Below are 19,154 nucleotides of genomic sequence, written 5' to 3'. Positions count from 1 at the left end.
GACACAACTAAGAAGCAATACCAGACTGTATATTACTCCAGTATCGAAGTATCACCAGTACATTTTACATAGAAAATATATACCCATAATGCTTTAAAATGACCAGTGAGTGCAGATATTATAATGCTTTAACGTGTATTTCATAACATCAACATTATGTTTGGTATCCAACTGTCAGATATAATGTATAATATAAAGATTTCCTTAGAGAAGCGTATTTGATTGGATGTCCTTTCGATCATACACATGACCTTCATCGTTGTCATGTCATTGTTCCTTTATTTCCTTCACTCCGAGGAAGTAAAGTTCCATAAAGTACATTCAGTATGAAAAGTGTGTTGCTGTAGTTTGTAGTGCAGCTTCTCGCCCAGAGCCAAAGATCAGGCCTAGATGTCAAAACATGGAAAACACCAACAGAACATCCTCTTGAAGGGGTTGTTGTTATCCGATTTCTTCGCTCTCTCAAGCCTGCCGATGGCCTCCTGAACGGCCCCTTCGGTGTTCTGGACGTTCTTCTGGATGTTTTCAGCAGCTAAGCCCTGCTCCTCGGCGAGCACGGCCACGTCCAGGAACAGCTCCTGGATCCCCCGGATCCTCTCCTCCAGCTCCAGCAGCTCCCTGTGGCGGCTCTCGATGTGCAGCAGAGCCGAGCGAGCCGTCTTGCCCTCCGCCTGGACGCTGAACACGTTCAGCTCCCCGCTCTCCATCATCTCCTCCAGGTCCTCGGCGCCCACCTGCCTCCCCACCACCTCCATCTGCCTCTGGATCTGCCTCTTGCAGGCCTCCCTGTGGCTCATCTCTGCGTCGTTGTAGCTAACCATGGCCTCCCGCAGGGCGCCGCCCAGACACTGGTACTGGGTTCGAGCGATGCGCGCCGTGGGGTCAGAGGTCCCGCGCCGGGCCTCCAGCTCCCCTCTCAGAGCGTTCATGGCGTGCAGCCGCCGCAGCACGGCCTCCCCCCTGTGTTTAATATCCGCCCCGACCGCGTTGGAGTCCCGCTTTGTCTCAGCGGGGCACGAGGTCTTGTTTAAGGCCTGGAAGTTCACATCTTTCAACTCGCTGACGTCGTTCTGGATCTGCTGGATCTCCAGACGTATCTCTCGGGCCTCCTGCAGGATGCTGTCCAGGTCCTGGTCCTGGTCCAGGTCCTGGTCAGGATGCGATGCCCTCGCTGCTTCCTGCTCTGACCAGTAGTCCAGCTCCACCGAGCTGAAACCCTGGGAATCAGTCTGCACCTGATGGAGGTGCGTCAGCCTGTCTCTCATGGCTGGAAGGACACAAAAGAAAACAAGAGAAAGGATTTACTCATGTGGACGCGAGAATCTCTCCATCACGTTAAATTTGAGAGGAAAACAAAGACATTTAGAAGACAAGCAGTGATTAAATGCAACCGACAAGTTTATTCTTGTGTTGAATGTTTCTGAGCGTGACTGAAGACAGGAAGCAGGCCCGGACTCAGTCAACACATACCGATCAGAAAGTTTGGTTTGCAGCCGTGAGCCTTTCTACCTCTTCAGTATCCTGTAATCTGAGATGGATGAATGAGATCTGCATTCACATTCACTCTCCCTTCAGGACTTACCAAACACGTTTTCAGGCAGAAAACTATTCCAGCATGTAAACAATCTGCTTTTAAGACAGTAGAGATGAGCCGTCCCTCCGAATCAGAGCCTTTCCATCACCAGAACACTACATACATACATACATACTTAGATACTTAGATACTAACATACAAACATACATACTTAGATACTTAGATACTAACATACATACATACATACATACATACTTAGATACTTACTTACATACATACATACATACATACTTAGATACTTACATACATACATACATAGATACTTACTTACATACATACATACTTAGATACTTACATACATACATACATACATACATACATACATACTTAGATACTTACTTACATAGATACTTACTTACATACATACATACTTAGATACTTACTTACATACATACATACTTAGATACTTAGATACTTACTTACATACATACTTAGATACTTACATACTTAGATACTTACATACATACATACTTAGATACTTACTTACATACATACATACTTAGATACTTACTTACATACATACATACATACTTAGATACTTAGATACTTACTTACATACATACATTAGATACTTACTTACATACATACATACATACTTAGATACTTAGATACTTACTTACATACATACATACTTAGATACTTACATACATACATACTTAGATACTTACTTACTTAGATACTTACATACTTAGATACTTAGATACTTACTTACATACATACATACATACTTAGATACTTAGATACTTACTTACATACATACATACATACTTAGATACTTACTTACTTACATACATACTTACATACATACATACATACTTAGATACTTACTTACTTACATACATACATACATACATACATACTTAGATACTTACTTACTTACATACATACATACATATATACTTAGATACTTACTTACATACATACACATGAAAGTATCCGTTTGGTACAAAAGATTATCAAGCAAAGTGTTAAATCATGTCAAACATAATTACAACACTGAAACGGACTCACTCTCTAACTAAACCATGAAATATAATGATTATTAATTATGAATGATTTCCTTAAGAAATCGTTCATCATTTATAACTATTGGGTGACTTTTTTTCAGTTTAGACATACAAATACATCTTCTCAAAATTCACAATGTGTTATTTAAAATACACATTTCAGTCGTGCCCCCTCTTGTTTTTTCTCTTGTAGAAATATGAGACATTACACAAGTCACATGACCAACAGGCATCAATGTCATGTGGTTACATGTCATGTATTTGCTAAAGCTGCTGTTAAACTCAGTCCTGATCATGTGGACCATCTTCTATTTAGAAAAACCTGGTGGAACATAAATACATAAACGGCCTGAGGCGGACCGTCGTACATTTTGATTTAGTGCTGTAAGAAACAAAGTGAAGTTTAATTAGAAGTACCGATTCAGTGGAATGGCCCAGAAAGTCTGCTTTATTGTGTTTTTGTTTTCTTGACAGTAGATTCATGTCCTTATTATCTACAAACTATAAGAGGAAAGAGGCCTCGATTTAAGGCGTCGAAGGCTGCTGTAATGACAATGTCATCTTTATCATGGAACGACGACCCTATAAGAGAACGGCGGTACTTACTGCTGTGCAGTGTGTTGTCTGTAGATACCGCTGATCCTGGATCTGCTCGTCCAGTCCAACAGCAGGCAGCGTGTCGACTGTGAGGAGAGAGAATGACTTTAAAACAATGTCAAACATCGTCTCTTCTGTCCGAGGAGGAACGTCTCCACAAACTAAACGTTCTGCATTCCTGCTGGGTCACGTGGGGGTGAAATAAAGATGTGCTGATCTGATTCAAGGATCAGTTATTGTCATAAAGCAACGATAAAGAAACACGCTATTCTGTTTCTCATGTCCAACACACTTGATGGTGAAGGCTTGTGAACAGAGAAAACCCATCAGATACCAGCGAGATTAAGAACATGAAGCGGAAGTGTTTCAGATCTCTTCACATGTGGAAACAAGCCACTTGAAGAGTCGGTCTGCTTTGTCACCTGATAACCTGACAACCACAACCATCATGGGATGTAATCTCAGCAGAGCAGCGAAACCACCGGCTGTCACGTGCCGGAGCAAGATGTCGATTTAAGGGGAAATCGGCGTCTCAGTTGCTGCGTAGGAAGCTGTGGATTTCCAGCGATTAGTCATATCCACCGAGGCCTATGTGTGTTGGAGTCACGCTGGTTTCCCCCCCGGCTGGTTGTTGATGTGTCACTAAACTGAAGATGAAGTCAGGCTGCATGAAGGAGGCTGAATGTCCCACAAACCACAATATCACACAATCAGGTTTCCTTTACCAACGCTCACCTCAATCACCTCAGGAATGTTCAGTTCACCTGCTTACTCATACATACAGTATATATATATATATATATATATATATATATATATATATATATATATATATATATATACACACTCTAATCTACAACACTAAACCATTCAACGTTGGTAAATCCCACAGTTTATACTTTACAACTGAGCATCTATTTGTGTCCAGCAGAGGGCAGTGACGCAGCAGTTCACAAACTTTTCTAAAGTGAATGCATTCCAGCTTAAAGTCTGAATAACAACGTTATTGAGTTGGAAACGTCTTCATGACTAAGAAATAACACTTTGTGTTTAATAATAACTCAGTGTGTTAGTGTCAAAAAGAGAGCAAAAGGCAATAAAAGGACATTTACAGTCAGTTCTAATGATCCTTCTGTGCACTAACATGTATAAAAACAGTTCACTGAAACACCCAAACGCTATTTGCTTAAACAACTATAACCTGCATACATTACTTTACATTTTTAACACTTTATCTTTTATGAAATAAAGAATATTTGTCCATTTAAAATCTGTCAGAAACAAGCCCACCAGTGTCCTAAATCAGCCAGTGAGTTAATTTTAGACAAACCTTTTATTTATTGCAAACTTTCCTGATTTTCCTTCAAAGCACTCCACTCTTTTTACACATTCATTTATTTTTTAATGTTTTCTGGCACTAAATGCTCCATTACATTACAAGAAATTACAACATTACAGGTTGAAAGGTAACCTTTAAATCCAATTATGTCTTTTCAGTCAGCTGATTCTGATTCGAGCAGCATGATATTTATCAATAAACTGTGCTGCATGAGATATAGAATTGACCGCTTGGGAGGAACCGGACTGAGCAACGGCAGAAACAGCTCGTTGTGAATGTGCCAGGGAGGTTTTTCTTAATTACGGTTGTAAATCTGCCAAACATGAGGACAAAAGGTCTAGTTATGAATTTAATCCCCCTCACCAGATTTGTTTTTGAGATAAAAAAAGTTGAACCTATATTCATGTGTATCACCAGAATAAAAATAAGTACACGATCAGGGTCACATTAAAGTGGCCACAATCCAAATATGACTCCGCTTCCCTCTTTCAGACTCTCTTTTTTTCAAAATAACGTTGGTTCTGTTAATCCGATATTAAGTTGATTTGTTTTATGTATAAAAAAATGAAATAAACATCAACTGATCCATCTCACTGGGATCACTTTAAGAATCACAGTCTCTGATTTTAAGCTTCCTGTCTCGGGAACACAGCATGCTTAATACGATTTGTAAGATTTGCTTCGTTTTTCTGTGGAATTTTGTTCTCAAACACATTCTGTACGACTGTAAAAGCATGGAGAACCAAAGAGTGAGTCAATATCATATATATGTTTATGCCAACATTAATTGCAGAGCACCTTTATTGCATTATATTGCATCAGGATTTGGGTTACAGTAATCACTGGAGAAAACATCAGCTGTTTCCAGTTACCCAAAGTTGTGACTCCAATTGATTCGGCTTATTGACTTGAGACTGGAGGTTCAGATAAGAGCACCAGTGTCTCGGAGCATCTGACCAAATTAACATGAATGTATGTCACGGGTTTGGGGATGTTTCCCGAGGCGAGGCGACACATCAATCCTGTCTATGGGGAAGTTTGTCCTGTGAGGTGACAGCTGTGGCTGCTCCACATGTATCTAAGCCATGGAACACTGAGCCTCTGAAGAACTCTTCTCTAGAAGACGACAGCTATTCTCTAAAAATGACACCTGCACTGGTAAATGATCACAAATATTAGTTTTGATATGATGAGCTTTCCATCTCTCCTGACAGTAAACGTATGAATACTGGAAAGCTTTCAGGCCTTTTGTGTCATTGTCTTTTAAGCTGTCTGGGAACCAAAACTCAATTAGACAACAATTAGAAACCTCACTTGTATCCTAATTGGAAAAAGCAGATTTAACACCAACAGAGCAGGCAGTCCCGCCTCACGCCCTCCTGCCTGAGAAAATGAAATTTGGAACGGGTGATTCTATCATAATATTTGTGTCTCAATTCAATCAATTTTCAATACTGAAAAATAAAAGTCTATAACAATAACATATCGCCATTCATAACTGGTACGTGTAATATGGAAAGCATTGCAAGAATCACCGAGCCAGCACAAAAGCCTGAAAGAAAGCAGTCATTTAATTCAGATTTACAGCAGCAGCTTTGCACACATGACACTCGCTGGATCATGCATTCTCCGCCAAACCAAATTAACATTATTTTCCAATGAGTCCTTATGTTTGTGGCCCAAAAGGAACCTTCCAAATATGAAGCAAAAACAAACAAAAAAAAGTATAGTCTGTTCTCAACATTGCAGAAAAGTGTCTCCTTCATGTCCACAGATAGCTTAAAAAGTGTTGAAGGGTGGAATAATAAACTATCAAACAGCATTAGTTTGAAATCACATGAGTCACAAAGTCTGGAACCCAAATTAAAAACTCCCTTTCATCTACAGATGAAGAATATATATATATATATATATATATATACACACACACACAACTGACAAACAAATTGGACAAATATGCACCTTGTTCACGAGGACACCTGATGTCCCAGTTATAAAAACCTCCTAATTAAAATGCATCACTTATCAGTCAGACTGTATCTCCCTAAAAAACAAGGATCAAGTTAAGCTACAGTTGATTAGGAGAGTTAACGACCTTTATATGCAATATGTGCACGAACAAACCGAAATGACAATAAGAGGTTAACTTTATTTAAGCTCACGAGGTTTTCTTTCATGTTAATCATCATGCAGTTTGTTTTTTGGACATTTAATTATATAGACTGAGAAATCTGGATGCAGACAAGCAACAGGGCAATTCCATGTCAGCACACCAGCTGAGACAATGTATGGAATATTAGTATCTAAAATAGAAAACAATAAAAACCACTTGTCATTGTTTGTTTTGGGTGGGTTTGCATGGACCTGGGAAACAGACCCCTGCGACGTCCCGCTCCTTGCTGTGACGTCCGCCTCTGTCATCTGAGGACGCGTTGTGTTTTTCTCTGCAGGTTTTTTTTTTTTTTTTTTTGTGATGCAGCAGGAGGCGTGCCGGACCGGGCCGGGCCGGGCCGGGCTCGGCTCATAGGCGGCATGTGATCCTGCAGGGAGGCGTTTGGAGGACCTTTTTCCAACACCAAGGCTGCATTTGAGGACTGACCGCTTCAAGCGGAGCTATACCGGATTGCTTTTCCCCTCCCGGTGCACATTTTGGGATATCAGCATCACTCGCCGCCGACAGTGACGCGCTGCAGCTCCGATCATGGGAGACGCTCAGTCTGCGCAGCGGGAGGACGAGAAGGATGCGGCGGCGGAGGAGGAGGAGGAGGAGGAGGAGAGCGGAAACGTGGATGATGCTCAGGCTGAGGCGAATATCCAAGACAAGGTATCAACTCACGTCCCACAGATGCACATAAGACCTTTACAAACTTATCTGAGTTGTCCTCTTCGTATGTGCTGATGTGGTATAAAGCCTGGTGGTGGTTGTGTGTCATAAACATGCTGAGGAGGGGAGTTATTGTTGTCAGGACAGGGAAGGTGTTGCTTGCCAATATTTCTATTAACCCCTAAAAAGCCCTTGTCCCATTTGAATGAGTGACTTTATTCAGGTGCAGAATTAAGACATCACAATCAATCTCACTGGCAAAACATAAAAGTTGAAAATGTGTGATTTTTGGTCGTTCGAGGCCAAGTCAGCTTGCAGTTAGTGCACCTCTGAAGATCCCGTCGAACTTGTTGTTTTGATGCAGCAAAGCTTTGCGTTGAGTGTAGATGGAAGGAAACAGTGGAGGGAAGATGACCTTTCCCTCTCAGAGGAACCCGAGTGAAGTCCCGAGGGCAGAGATGGAATTACCTCTTTGCTGCAGAAGGCAACATCGATTAGTCAGCGTCGTCACCTGGTCGGGCAGCAGGAAGTCAACTAGACAGCGCTGGACTGCAAGAGTGAAAAACTACTGCAGCTTATAAGATTTTGTGGCATTTTTGGGTGGAATGAGGGGCGAAGTATGCCACGGTTGGTCATTCCATTTAAAATAAAGTCTGATGACTTAAGTTTTCAAGTAAATAAGTAAAAAACAATAATATACAAATAATCTGACCTTTTCTATCCAAAATATGCTAAATTTGTATTGCCAGTAAACCAGTAAAGATAGGGTCCATATAGGGTCAGTTAATCATTTAGGTTCACGGAGACTGAAAACAAAGTGATGCCTGTTCACAGCACCTTACTGTGTACGTGAAAAATGTTGAACTTTTGACTGGAAAAATCAGCTCACAGCTACACGTAATCACATTACGCCACCTGATGTTTTCCACATACAGTCCTGTTACACTTCAGAGTGTATACTGTAGGTATCTCTACATTTATGGAGGAAACGCTGGGTCTTTATTAGCTGGGAACATTTGACTTATGTCGCATTTTAAAAAAAGGAAATGGTGGCTTCAAATGCTAAATGCCCTATACGTGACTCATCAAAAATATTACAGTGTATTACTGCTCTGTGTGTGTTAAGGTATTAGCAGGTGCCTTATGAACGGCTTTCTTTATAGTAGTTTAATTACTGTGTTTCACATTTCTTGTCCCCTTTCCCTGCTCAGACTTTCCCAACTAATCTAGCTCAAAGATTTGAGATTTGGACAATTAGGGTTGTTTAACTGTAAGACACAAACCCCCCGACACAGACCGGACTTTGGAGCATATGGAGCTAAATCAGGGCCAACAGTTTTGAAAGTTTGGATATTTCAGGTTAAATATCATTTTGAGACTGGGATTCTTTTGAATACATTGTTTTCATTTTTCACTTTCATATATATTTCATGGTTACGGGGCTGTGTGTCAAATGTGAAAGGCGTGGTGAGTGAGTGACAGCATAACAAAGAAGGCGGAGGACCGCCCTCAGTCACGTTGCCTTCAGGAAGCTCTTATTTGAGCATGTTGTGCTGTTTATCAGTCTTAATTATTTTGGTGGGAGTTATCTGGTTTTGGAGATATCGGCTGTTGGGATTTCTGTCTTCTCGAAAATATAACAGGACTATTTGGCGCTATAATGACCCTCTGCTGGTCTGTGGATTATCTTGAGTAACTGGGTCATGATTTCTGGAAAGAGACATTTCTGTTGAGTTTTTCAAATGTAGAGCTGAGTGCCATATCAAGTCAAAAGAAAGGGACCACAATGGAAATGAGGATACAGGCTTTTTTGTGTTATCCTTTTGACACACTGGACATGTGTAGTGGCTAAGGGGTTAATTATTTCTGCAGCATAAGGATATCTAAGTTACCATGACAGGCTGTGATTTAAAGGCCCTGCACCTGGGTTCATGAGTCCATACAAACTGTGTACACCATTGTGTCAGAATGGCCTTGAGGCCTGCTACAGTGAGGAGAGGTGTTTTAGGAACGCTTTAGGAAGCTAATGGGGAAAAACCCCTACCAAATTGTGACAACTGGGAGAGTGCCAAATGATGGGTGGGGATATTATGACAGTCATTGTTTTTTAGGAAAATAAGATCCTGATTTGTAGAAAAGGTGTGGGTGGCAACCTGACATGGGCGTGGAATCCTGGGTTCAACAACATATAAACCGAGGACACGGGGCTCTCGGGCGCTCTTACCCCGGGGTAACCCGTGATGTTTGGATCCTGTATTGGCTAATAAACATCTCTTTTGGATTAAAGACTGTTTGGACTTCTTTTCATCTGGGACTACACTTGTGAGTTTTTTAGAAAGATAGTTTAGCTGAAATGGACCTAGAAATTATGTAGTTGAAGGTTTTTCGCTACAACACATGTGTATGCTTATCTTTGGACATGTGTCGATAAATAATTTCAATCAATCAAGGCAGGAATCTCTACAACCAATATCTCCAAAATCAGGCAACTAATTGATATACCATTGTACCACAAAAGCAAAGGTGCATTCTAAGTTCTGTGCTTTGTTTCAGCCTCTCAAAAACAAAGGGAATATCTCCGAGTTTAATGGAAAAGCAGACAGCCCTATAGCAGAAGTTATCTGTGAGGATGCAATCACTGCAGAGGGTAGGTACTCTATTATTATAACTGCTTAATGGATTTCAGCTGAAAGAGTTTTGTCTCAATAATTAGACTTACAGTTCTTGCATTTAACATATATTAATATTTCATTTATTTCCTGGTTCAGCTATCCTTTTACCGGACGAAGATGTTCCAGTCACAAAAAAGCTATTGAAAGAAGAAGCACCGTTAGAAAATGTTGAAATGAATGAGAAGGAATCACCGACTGAAGCTGATGCTAATGAAGATGCATCCCTGGAAATTACTGAAATGGATGCAAAGCAGAATGACATCAATGAAAGTTTTAGGAGATTTTTCAGCAACATTGGTTTGAAATTTACAGTGAAGAAGGGCTCGGATACAGATGTCCCCAATGAGACCAACGAGGACGAACCAAACAGACCAGAAGACGTTGAGGATACTGCAAAGGACACCACATGCGAAAATGCTGAACAGAATACTGACGTGACAGCACAGGAGACGTATGATAATGATTCCACAACATGTCCTACCCTGACAGATGGTACAGCGGAGGACTTTCTAGAAAATGCAGAGGAGAAAACAACAGAAACTAAAGAGGAAGGTGAATCCGATAACGCACATGCTGTTACAACTTCACCTGGAGGAGAAGACGCACACCAGGATGCCACACCCGAAGAAGAGCCATCTTCCAATTCACCACCTAGTCCTGAAGAAGAAGTGGTCGTATCTCCAATTAAACGATTTTTTACAACTGGAATCTTTTCTGGACTGCGGAAGAAAAAAAAGCCTGCCGAAGATGAGGAAACTGACAAAGAACTGAAAGACATGGGCAAAAAAGATGTCGGGGAGAAGACAGAAGGAACTGAACAAGACCAACAACAGGATATGGAGGAGATTAGTTGGGGTGTTGAGGCAGGTGCAGTTGAGAAAGAACTTGAAGAAAATGAACCTAAAGAGGAGATCCCATCTACAGCTCAGACGACTGATGCATCAACCATTGCAGTCACCGACCCCGAAATTCTAAGTTCTCAAGAGAAGGACAAAGTTCCAGCTAGTCCTCTAAAAAGGCTGCTGTCAGGGTCTAGTTTGAAGAAACTTTCCAAAAAACAAAGAGGCAGGAAATCAAGTGATGCAAAGCTGTCAGACTCTGGAGAACATGTCTCAGATCATCTCCTATCATCTGCCGAGTCGGCTGAGAATCAGAACGAAGAAGGTTGTGCACAACCCTCTGTGGAGACAGCAGGAGAGGAGGATGGTGCTTGGGCTTCCTTCAAAAAACTTTTGACTCCGAAAAAGCGAATGAAGAAATCCTCCTTGAGCAATGAGGAGACACAAATTCCTTCAGTAGAGGAACCAAAACCAAGCGAAGGTGGGCAAATATCAGATCACAGCACAGAAGAAGGCAAAAAACGAAAAGACTCATCTGTTTCATGGGAGTCGGTTTTGTGTGGATCTGGAAGGAGAAGAAGCCGAAAAACGTCAGACTCAGAGGAAGAAACACCTCAAACTATAGATAAAAATATGAAGAAGCAAGATGGTGGATCCAAACATAGTGGGGAATGGGGCCAAGAAAATGAGGTGAATGAAATGGTAGCCCATTCCCCCAAACAAGCAGGAAGTCCTTCAGAGGGTGATGTAGCTTCACCATGGAAATCACTAAAAAGACTTGTCACCCCCAAAAGGAAAGCCAAGGATGACGATGAAACCAAAGACAATGCACAATCCGATAGTGAAGTTAATCAAGATGAGTCATTTTCAATGAAGAAACTCCTACCAGGACGAAAAAAAAGGAAGTCTCCTGAAAAGCACGACCAAGTATCCTCAGATGAGGCTGATAAGGATGCAGCTTCCGATGATGAAGACTCTGACACTCCAGCTGTGGTTCCATTGTCTGAGTTTGATACCGTTGAGACAGAGGTTCACATACAAACAGGGGCAGACCTAGAAAGTCATAAACCCAAGGAAGCAGACTATGAGCAAGACCTCCTTGATCAGACGACTGAACCAGTCCTGCCATGTGACGGTCTGCAAACTGAAGCAAAGAATGTCCAAGACAATGATGATGCATTTAAAGAGGCATCTAAAACCCCTGCTACAAATGAAGAACCTGATGATCTTACAGATTCAATCAATAAACAACAACTCAGTGACATTCCAGAGGAGGCCACTCCAGCGTCATTCACTGAGGAGGCAGCCAGAGATGACACTATAGCGGAGGACCTGATAGAGATCACATCTGAGGCCGTTACTGCACCAGAGCCTTTAGACATTACCCTGGCAGATGAAACTGAGATGATCTCTGCAGTTTCCCAGTTATGTTCAGAGTCTTCGAAAACATCTGGCAACACAACACCAGTTCCAGCAGAATATGTCTTTGTGGAAACAGATGTGCTTCTGCATCAGGTTGTTGAAACTATCTCCGTAAGCCCAAAGGCAGTTCCAGTTTGTTCGGATGAACCAAGATCTGAAAGAATAGTTGTTTCTGTCTCACAACAAATACTGGAGAAATGTGTAGAGGAAGAACCAACAATTCTGGAAAAACACAGAACATTCGATGCAACTAAAATCGACACAGGTCTCCGTGTTGAACTGCTGGACGCAGTTAACGAACTTGCAGTTACCGTACAAACAGAGAGCGTACCTGAGGTCAATAACTCTGTTGCCACAGAGACTGTATCCATTCCTACTGAGGAATTTGACACCGCTGACATGTCTGTAGATGAAGTACATGAGGTTGACATTACAAATCCAGAAGAAAGCATGAAAGAGTTAGAAAGTATTGATGAGAGTCATCATCTGGTGGAATGTCTATCTGAGGGACATGCGGCTCTGTCTACAGATATATTACCCGGACGTGATGAAATTGCCCCAGATGATGGTTCTCTAGTTGAGGAATATGAAACTGAAACAGAGACCCAAAAACTGAACTCTCAAGAAGCAGACTCATCAGCAACAAATGAAACTACCGATGGGGCTATGGAGCAGGAAGGCCAATCTCTGACAAAAAAGGAGGATCAGATGGTGCACAACTTGACTGGTCAGATTCAAGCTGAGGATAAAGAACAGCCAACAATAGAGGTGAAGGAATCACAAGACTTAGCAGCTGTACAAGCTGCCACATTAGATTCAGAAGAGGGTAGTGCTCAATCACTTGAAAAGGACGTTATATCAGAGGACACATCAACAGCCGAAACAGTTACATATGAACTCAAAGAAGAAACAGTGCCGGTACCTGAAGTCAGTGATGAGCAAGAAACCAAAGAACTACCATTGAATGCTATCAAAACTGTTCAAGAAACAGAAGTATTAGAGGCTGTTCAGTCACTTGATGCTTCCAAAACTGAACATGTTCAAGAGCCAGAAGCATCAGAAGTTGTGCAAGCCTCCACATTAGATTCAGAGGAAGGCGGCATTCAATCACCAAGCGAGGAAGTAAGATCAGAGGGCATTTCACCTTCAGAAACGATCACAGATGAACCAGAACAGACATCAGAACATCTCACAGAAGTCAATGTTGAGCCAGAAAACAATGCAAATGTTATCAACACTGTACAAGAACCAGAGGCATTAGCGGCTGTTCAAGCACCAATATTAGATTCAGAGGCAGGTAGCCTTCTATCTCTTGAAAAGGAAGTAATACCAGAGGATATTCCAGTAGTGGAAACACTTAGATATGAGCACAAACAGGAAGCTGACGTTGAGGCAGAAGAAAAACTACAAGTAGAAGCTGAAGTCACACAATCTATTGAGGAAGGTAGTACTCAGATCCTTGAAAAGCAAATATTGTTAGAAGACATTCCTAAACCAAGCATTGACAATATTATTGCTTCAGTTACAGATGGACTTGGCGGTGAAGTTGTGACACAACTGGATCACTCTTTAGAGAAAGCTGAGGATCAGAAAACAAAGGGCACTCCACAAGATAGTGGGGCTGAGCTCAAATATCACATACCTGAAGTCACAGACGAGTTACAAACAGTTTGCGTTTCCTCAATTAATGCGGAAGAAAGTGATGTTCAGCTCCTAGAAAAGACTGCATTGACAGAAAAATCCCCAGCACCTTGTGAAGACGATGTTGCAGTTAATAATGAATCCAAAGATGAAGTCCTTCTCAGTGCAGTGCAAGTCGGTGTTGAGGTAGAAAGTGAATTTCCCAGCACTGAGATAAAGACTGCAGATGAGCATGCTGTAGTGGCACAAGTAGTCATATGTAATTTCAAAGAGGTCTCAGCTGAAATTCCTGATGTTTTGATGGAGATCACATCACCCATTACTGAACCCTTGGTAGAAATAGAGACAAGTGAGCTAGTGTTCAAGAAGGAAGTCGAGACAGCCACACCATTAGTGAAAACAGATGATGTGACTGAGACAGCAGTGGAAGGCAGTGTGGTTGTGGTGATGCATGTGCCATCAGTAGTGGATGTTTCCAAAATTGAATATTTTCACAAACCAGAAATATTAGAAGCTGTTCAAGCACCAGCATTAGATTCAGAAGAGGGAAGTGTTCAATCAGTTGAAACAGAGGTGATATCAGAGAATGTGCCAGGAGAAAAAATGATTACAGATGATCCCAAGGAAGAGATAATGCCTCTCACTGAAGCCAATCTTGAACCAGTGGATGCAACCAAAACTGAACATGTTCAAGAACCAGAAGTATTAGAGGCTGTTCAAGCACTGACATCAGACTCAGAGGCGGGTAGCCTTCTATCTCTTGAAAAGGAAGTAATAACAGAGGATATTCCAGCAGTGGAGACACTTACAGATGAGCCCAAACAGGAAGCTGGAGTAGAGGCAGGAGAAAAACTACCAGTAGAAGCTGTCAAAAAAGAAGATGGTCAAGAACCAGAAGTATTAAAGGCTGTTCAAGCACCAACATCAGATTCACCAGCGGGTAGCCTTCTATCTCTTGAAAAGGAAGTCATATCAGAGGATATCCCAGTAGTGGAAACACTTACAGATGAGCCCAAACAGGAAGCTGAAGTTCAAGCAGAAGAAAAACTACCAGTAGAAGAAGCTGTCAAAACAGAAGATGTTCAAGAATCAGAGGTATTAGAGGCTGTTCAAGCACCAACATCAGATTCAGAGGCGGGTAGCCTTCTATCTCTTGAAAAGGAAGTCATATTAGAGGATATCCCAGTAGTGGAAACACTTACAGATGAGCCCAAACAGGAAGCTGACGTTAAGGCAGAAGAAAAACTACCAGTAAAAGAAGCTGTCGAAAAAGATGGTCAAGAACCAGAGGTACTAGAGGCTGTTCAAGCACCAACATCAGATTCAGAGGCGAGTAGCCTTCTATCTCTTGAAAAGGAAGTAATAACAGAGGATATCCCAGTAGTGGAAACACTTACAGATGAGCCCAAACAGGAAGCTGAAGTTAAGGCAGAAGAAAAACTACCAGTAAAAGAAGCTGTCAAAACAGAAGATGTTCAAGAACCAGAAATATTAGAGGCTGTTCAAGCACCAACATCAGATTCACCGGCGGGTAGCCTTCTATCTCTTGAAAAGGAAGTAATATCAGGGGATATTCCAGCAGTGGAGACACTTACAGATGAGCCCAAACAGGAAGCTGAAGTTAAGGCAGAAGAAAAACTACCAGTAGAAGCTGTCAAAACAGAAGATGTTCAAGAACCAGAGGTATTAGAGGCTGTTCAAGCACCAACATCAGATTCACCGGCGGGTAGCCTTCTATTTCTTGAAAAGGAAGTCATATCAGAGGATATCCCAGTAGTGGAAACACTTACAGATGAGCCCAAACAGGAAGCTGACGTTAAGGCAGAAGAAAAACTACCAGTAGAAGCTGTCAAAAAAGAAGATGGTCAAGAACCAGAAATATTAGAGGCTGTTCAAGCACCAACATCAGATTCACCGGCGGGTAGCCTTCTATCTCTTGAAAAGGAAGTCATATCAGAGGATATTCCAGCAGTGGAAACACTTACAGATGAGCCCAAACAGGAAGCTGAAGTTAAGGCAGAAGACAAACTACCAGTAGAAGCTGTCAAAACAGAAAATGCTCAAGAACCACAATTATTACCATCTGATATAAAAGATAATGTACCTGAAACCAAAACTGAAGCCACGTTCATCCCAAGCCCTTGTGTTGACAATGCTGAAGTTAGAAATGAACCCAAACATGAAGTGCATCTCAATGCAGTGCAAGTCAATGTTGAGGTAGAAAAAGAATGTGAATTTCTCAACACTGACATAAAGACTGCAGATGAGCATGCCGTAGTGGCACAAGTAGTCATATGTCATTATAAAGAGCTTTCAGCAAAAATACCTGATGTTCTGATCGAGAACACATCACCCATCACTGAAACCTTGGTAGAAAGAGGATCAAGCGAACTAGTGTTCAAGAAGGAAGTCGAGACAGCCACACCATTAGTGAACGATGATGTGGCTGAGACAGCAGTGGAAGGCAGAGTGGTTGTGATGATGCAAGTGCCATCAGTAGTGGATGAGGACAATTACAGAATTAATGTACAGGTGGTCAATGCTGACATAGAATTAGCTGAGAAAACTGTGGACACACTAGAAGTACAGGTAACAGAATTCAAAAAAGTCTTAGACGTTTGCCATGAAACATTAAAAAAGTTAGATAATCTCACTGCAAATCCAGAGACTGAAGAAGAATTAATTAATGAGGAAGACAAAGTGACCATTCAAGAAGTTATTCAACATGTGAAGGAAAATTTACCAGAGACGGCGCCTGAATCAGTGGGTGTCAACTTGGACCAGGAAGGTAGTATTGCAACATCCAGGGAAAGACTAGATGAAGCACCTACTGTCATCAGTAATGTCTCTGCAACTGAACAGCAAGTATCCGAGGATCTCACACAAACAGCTGGTATTCCAGGAAGTTTAGATATCTCAACCCGTGATCAAAAAGTCCTCTTGGAGAAAACTAAAGTTGAACAGGAAAAATCAGAAGCAGCTGTCGCAGCAGAAGAGGTCAAAGCAAATCAAATATTCCACGAAGGAGCACGAATTATCCAAAGTCCGATTGCACCACCTCGTAACCTTGGATTTTTAGCCCCCCAAAACACGGGAAAGCCAAGCAAACCATCAGAGCAGACGGAGGTCGCTGTTCAGGCAACAGAAACCACAGAACCAGCAACAAACTTGGATTCAATGAAAAGAGCCATGATTACGACACAAACCATCCTGCAGGTTATCAGCAACCAAGCGGTGGAACCAGTAGAACCGATCGAATCAACAGAGGGAGTAACCTCCAGTGTGCAAGCAAAGGAATCGGCTTCCCCACCACCTTCAACGGACAGATTTGAAGAGGAGGCAGAACCCGTAAAGCCAAACAAACAGATAGAGCGAACGGAGGACGCCGTGCAGGCAACCGAAACCACAGAACCAGCAACAAACTTATATTCAACGGAAAGAGCCATGATTGTGACCCAAACTGTCCTGCTGGCTGCCAGCAACCAAGTGATGGAACCGGTAGAACAAATCGGATCAACAGAGAGCGTAACCTTCATTGTCCAGGACACGATGCAGCCAGTAAGGCAAACGGCACTCTCTGGAGCCTGCGACCAAAAAACAAAAGCAGGAGGGCCTGTTAAGGAAAAAGACGAGGACCAGGATGTGTGGATGGATGCCGAAGAAGACATTTGCACTCAAGAGGGAACAGAGGTGTTCCCTCTTAAGGTGGAGGAATTTCTCGAACCTCAGACAGAAAGCGAACAAGAGGAAAAGGCAGGAGTTGAAGAGGAGGTTGAAGCGGCTGCAGAGTCCAAGAACGAGGAACAAAAAAGTCAACTGAAAATGCACACAACAGTAGAAACATGTGGAACTGACAGCGAAGAGGATTTTGCAGTTGCACTCGAGCATCCCGAAGCTGAAAGCGTGAGTGTCACGACGATGGAGGGGAATTAATGTCGCCCAACTTCAGCGTCACTAGCCGGTAAGCCTCTCCCATTACTGTTTTTTGTTGTTGCAAGATTTGATTTAATATGTTATATATGTTGTTTTTTTTTCTTTCAGGCGTGAACCATGAAAAATTGAGTCCCTCAAGTTTGTAAGACGTTTTTAAAGACAGAGGGGGAAGGACACTAAAGGAAACGGAAGAGATCTACTAGGAGAAGCATCAACTGGAAGAGTGCAAAGCCGGACTCAGGGTGCATGCAGTGTGATTATTGAATTTTGATAGTGAACGAGATCCATCATGCAGTTTCAATTAATCTAATGGCTTTGTAATGCATTTTTTGAGGTCATGCAAGGTCTTTTCGATTATAAATTATGTTTCTGCGAAGATCCATCTTCGTCAGTATTTCTTAGATTAACGCATGACTCAGAGGGTAAGTCAGCATTTTTTTCAACAGTTTCTGTGCTTCGCATCCATTATTGTAAGTATTATAAACATTAATACATAATGTATATGACCTGGGCACAGGAGAAATGTTAAGTTCTTTTGAGACAATACGATGCTATTAGTATATTTAGATATTTCACAGCTTTTACCATGTATCATCGGTGTTCATAAAGTGTTTTGTCACTCTGCTTTTGTTTAATCATTCCACTTCAATACATGTTACCATAAGATCTATGCAGGTAGAGAACAGGCATACTAGTGAGCATATTGCTATTGCTGTATTTTATCTTGTACATAACCATTTTAATGCTTACACAGGCAGAAATGTGCTCATTTTGATACGCAGGTTTCAAAATAAGAGCATGACAAGAGCATGGCACGTCTTTGTTTAAAAAAAAGAAAAAAATATATATATTTACACATTTATTTTTATTTGAAGTTGAATTGATCTTTGCATATGTATGATTAATTCAATTATAATCGGCAAAACTTTAAACAACGGCAGCTTTACTCACAGCTTTTACTTTCGCAGCTGTTTGTGTGTAAGCCTCAACGATGGTGATGATAGGCTCTTCAGGTGTCAGCTGGGTTTTTATGAAAGATTCTTGCTAATCTGTGACGTTGACTACTGACAAATTTCAAAATATAAGGCTGATTTATGTGTTTATATAATTATAATATATTTACCAGTGTTTATATATTATTTTATTTGAATAAATTCATACTTGGAAATTTGAAATACTTCTTTGTAATGCAAATGATTCCTGTATAGTGAAACTTCTGGTGATCAAAGTTAGCTTTAGACATTTTACTGAACTGATAATAAATGAGCTCATAATTTACATGCAAA

At 41.4% G+C, this 19,154-nt stretch overlaps 2 protein-coding genes and 1 pseudogene across 3 annotated transcripts; 2 read left to right on the top strand and 1 right to left on the bottom strand.

The window, feature by feature from the left end:
* Positions 1-381: 381 nt before the first annotated feature.
* Positions 382-3,328, bottom strand: LOC311016450 (syntaxin-11 pseudogene; annotated as a pseudogene). Its single transcript, XR_014599281.1, has 2 exons — positions 3,208-3,328; positions 382-1,267 (listed from the first exon to the last, which is right to left on the bottom strand). The product of XR_014599281.1 is annotated as a syntaxin-11 pseudogene (transcript).
* Positions 3,329-6,971: 3,643 nt separating this feature from the next.
* On the top strand, positions 6,972-13,378 carry akap12a (A kinase (PRKA) anchor protein 12a; the record flags this gene model as incomplete). The annotated part of the gene is made up of 4 exons (XM_084013873.1): positions 6,972-7,361; positions 9,915-10,008; positions 10,130-13,221; positions 13,340-13,378. Exons 1-4 carry the CDS (start codon positions 7,239-7,241, stop codon positions 13,376-13,378), a joined length of 3,348 nt encoding a protein of 1,115 aa, XP_083869999.1. The 5' UTR covers positions 6,972-7,238.
* A 1,160-nt stretch (positions 13,379-14,538) lies between these two features.
* Positions 14,539-18,244, top strand: LOC311016271 (uncharacterized protein; the record flags this gene model as incomplete). The annotated part of the gene is made up of 2 exons (XM_084013872.1): positions 14,539-17,896; positions 17,977-18,244. The coding sequence occupies one exon, from the start codon at positions 14,539-14,541 to the stop codon at positions 17,866-17,868; it is 3,330 nt and encodes a 1,109-aa protein (XP_083869998.1). The 3' UTR covers positions 17,869-17,896; positions 17,977-18,244.
* Positions 18,245-19,154: the final 910 nt, after the last annotated feature.

This window comes from Eutrigla gurnardus (genome assembly GCF_963514095.1).
Source record: "Eutrigla gurnardus genome assembly, chromosome: 7".
Lineage (NCBI taxonomy): Eukaryota > Metazoa > Chordata > Actinopteri > Perciformes > Triglidae > Eutrigla > Eutrigla gurnardus.
The sequence above is the reverse complement of the archived record's forward strand: the minus strand, read 5'-3'. Positions and strand labels throughout refer to the sequence as shown.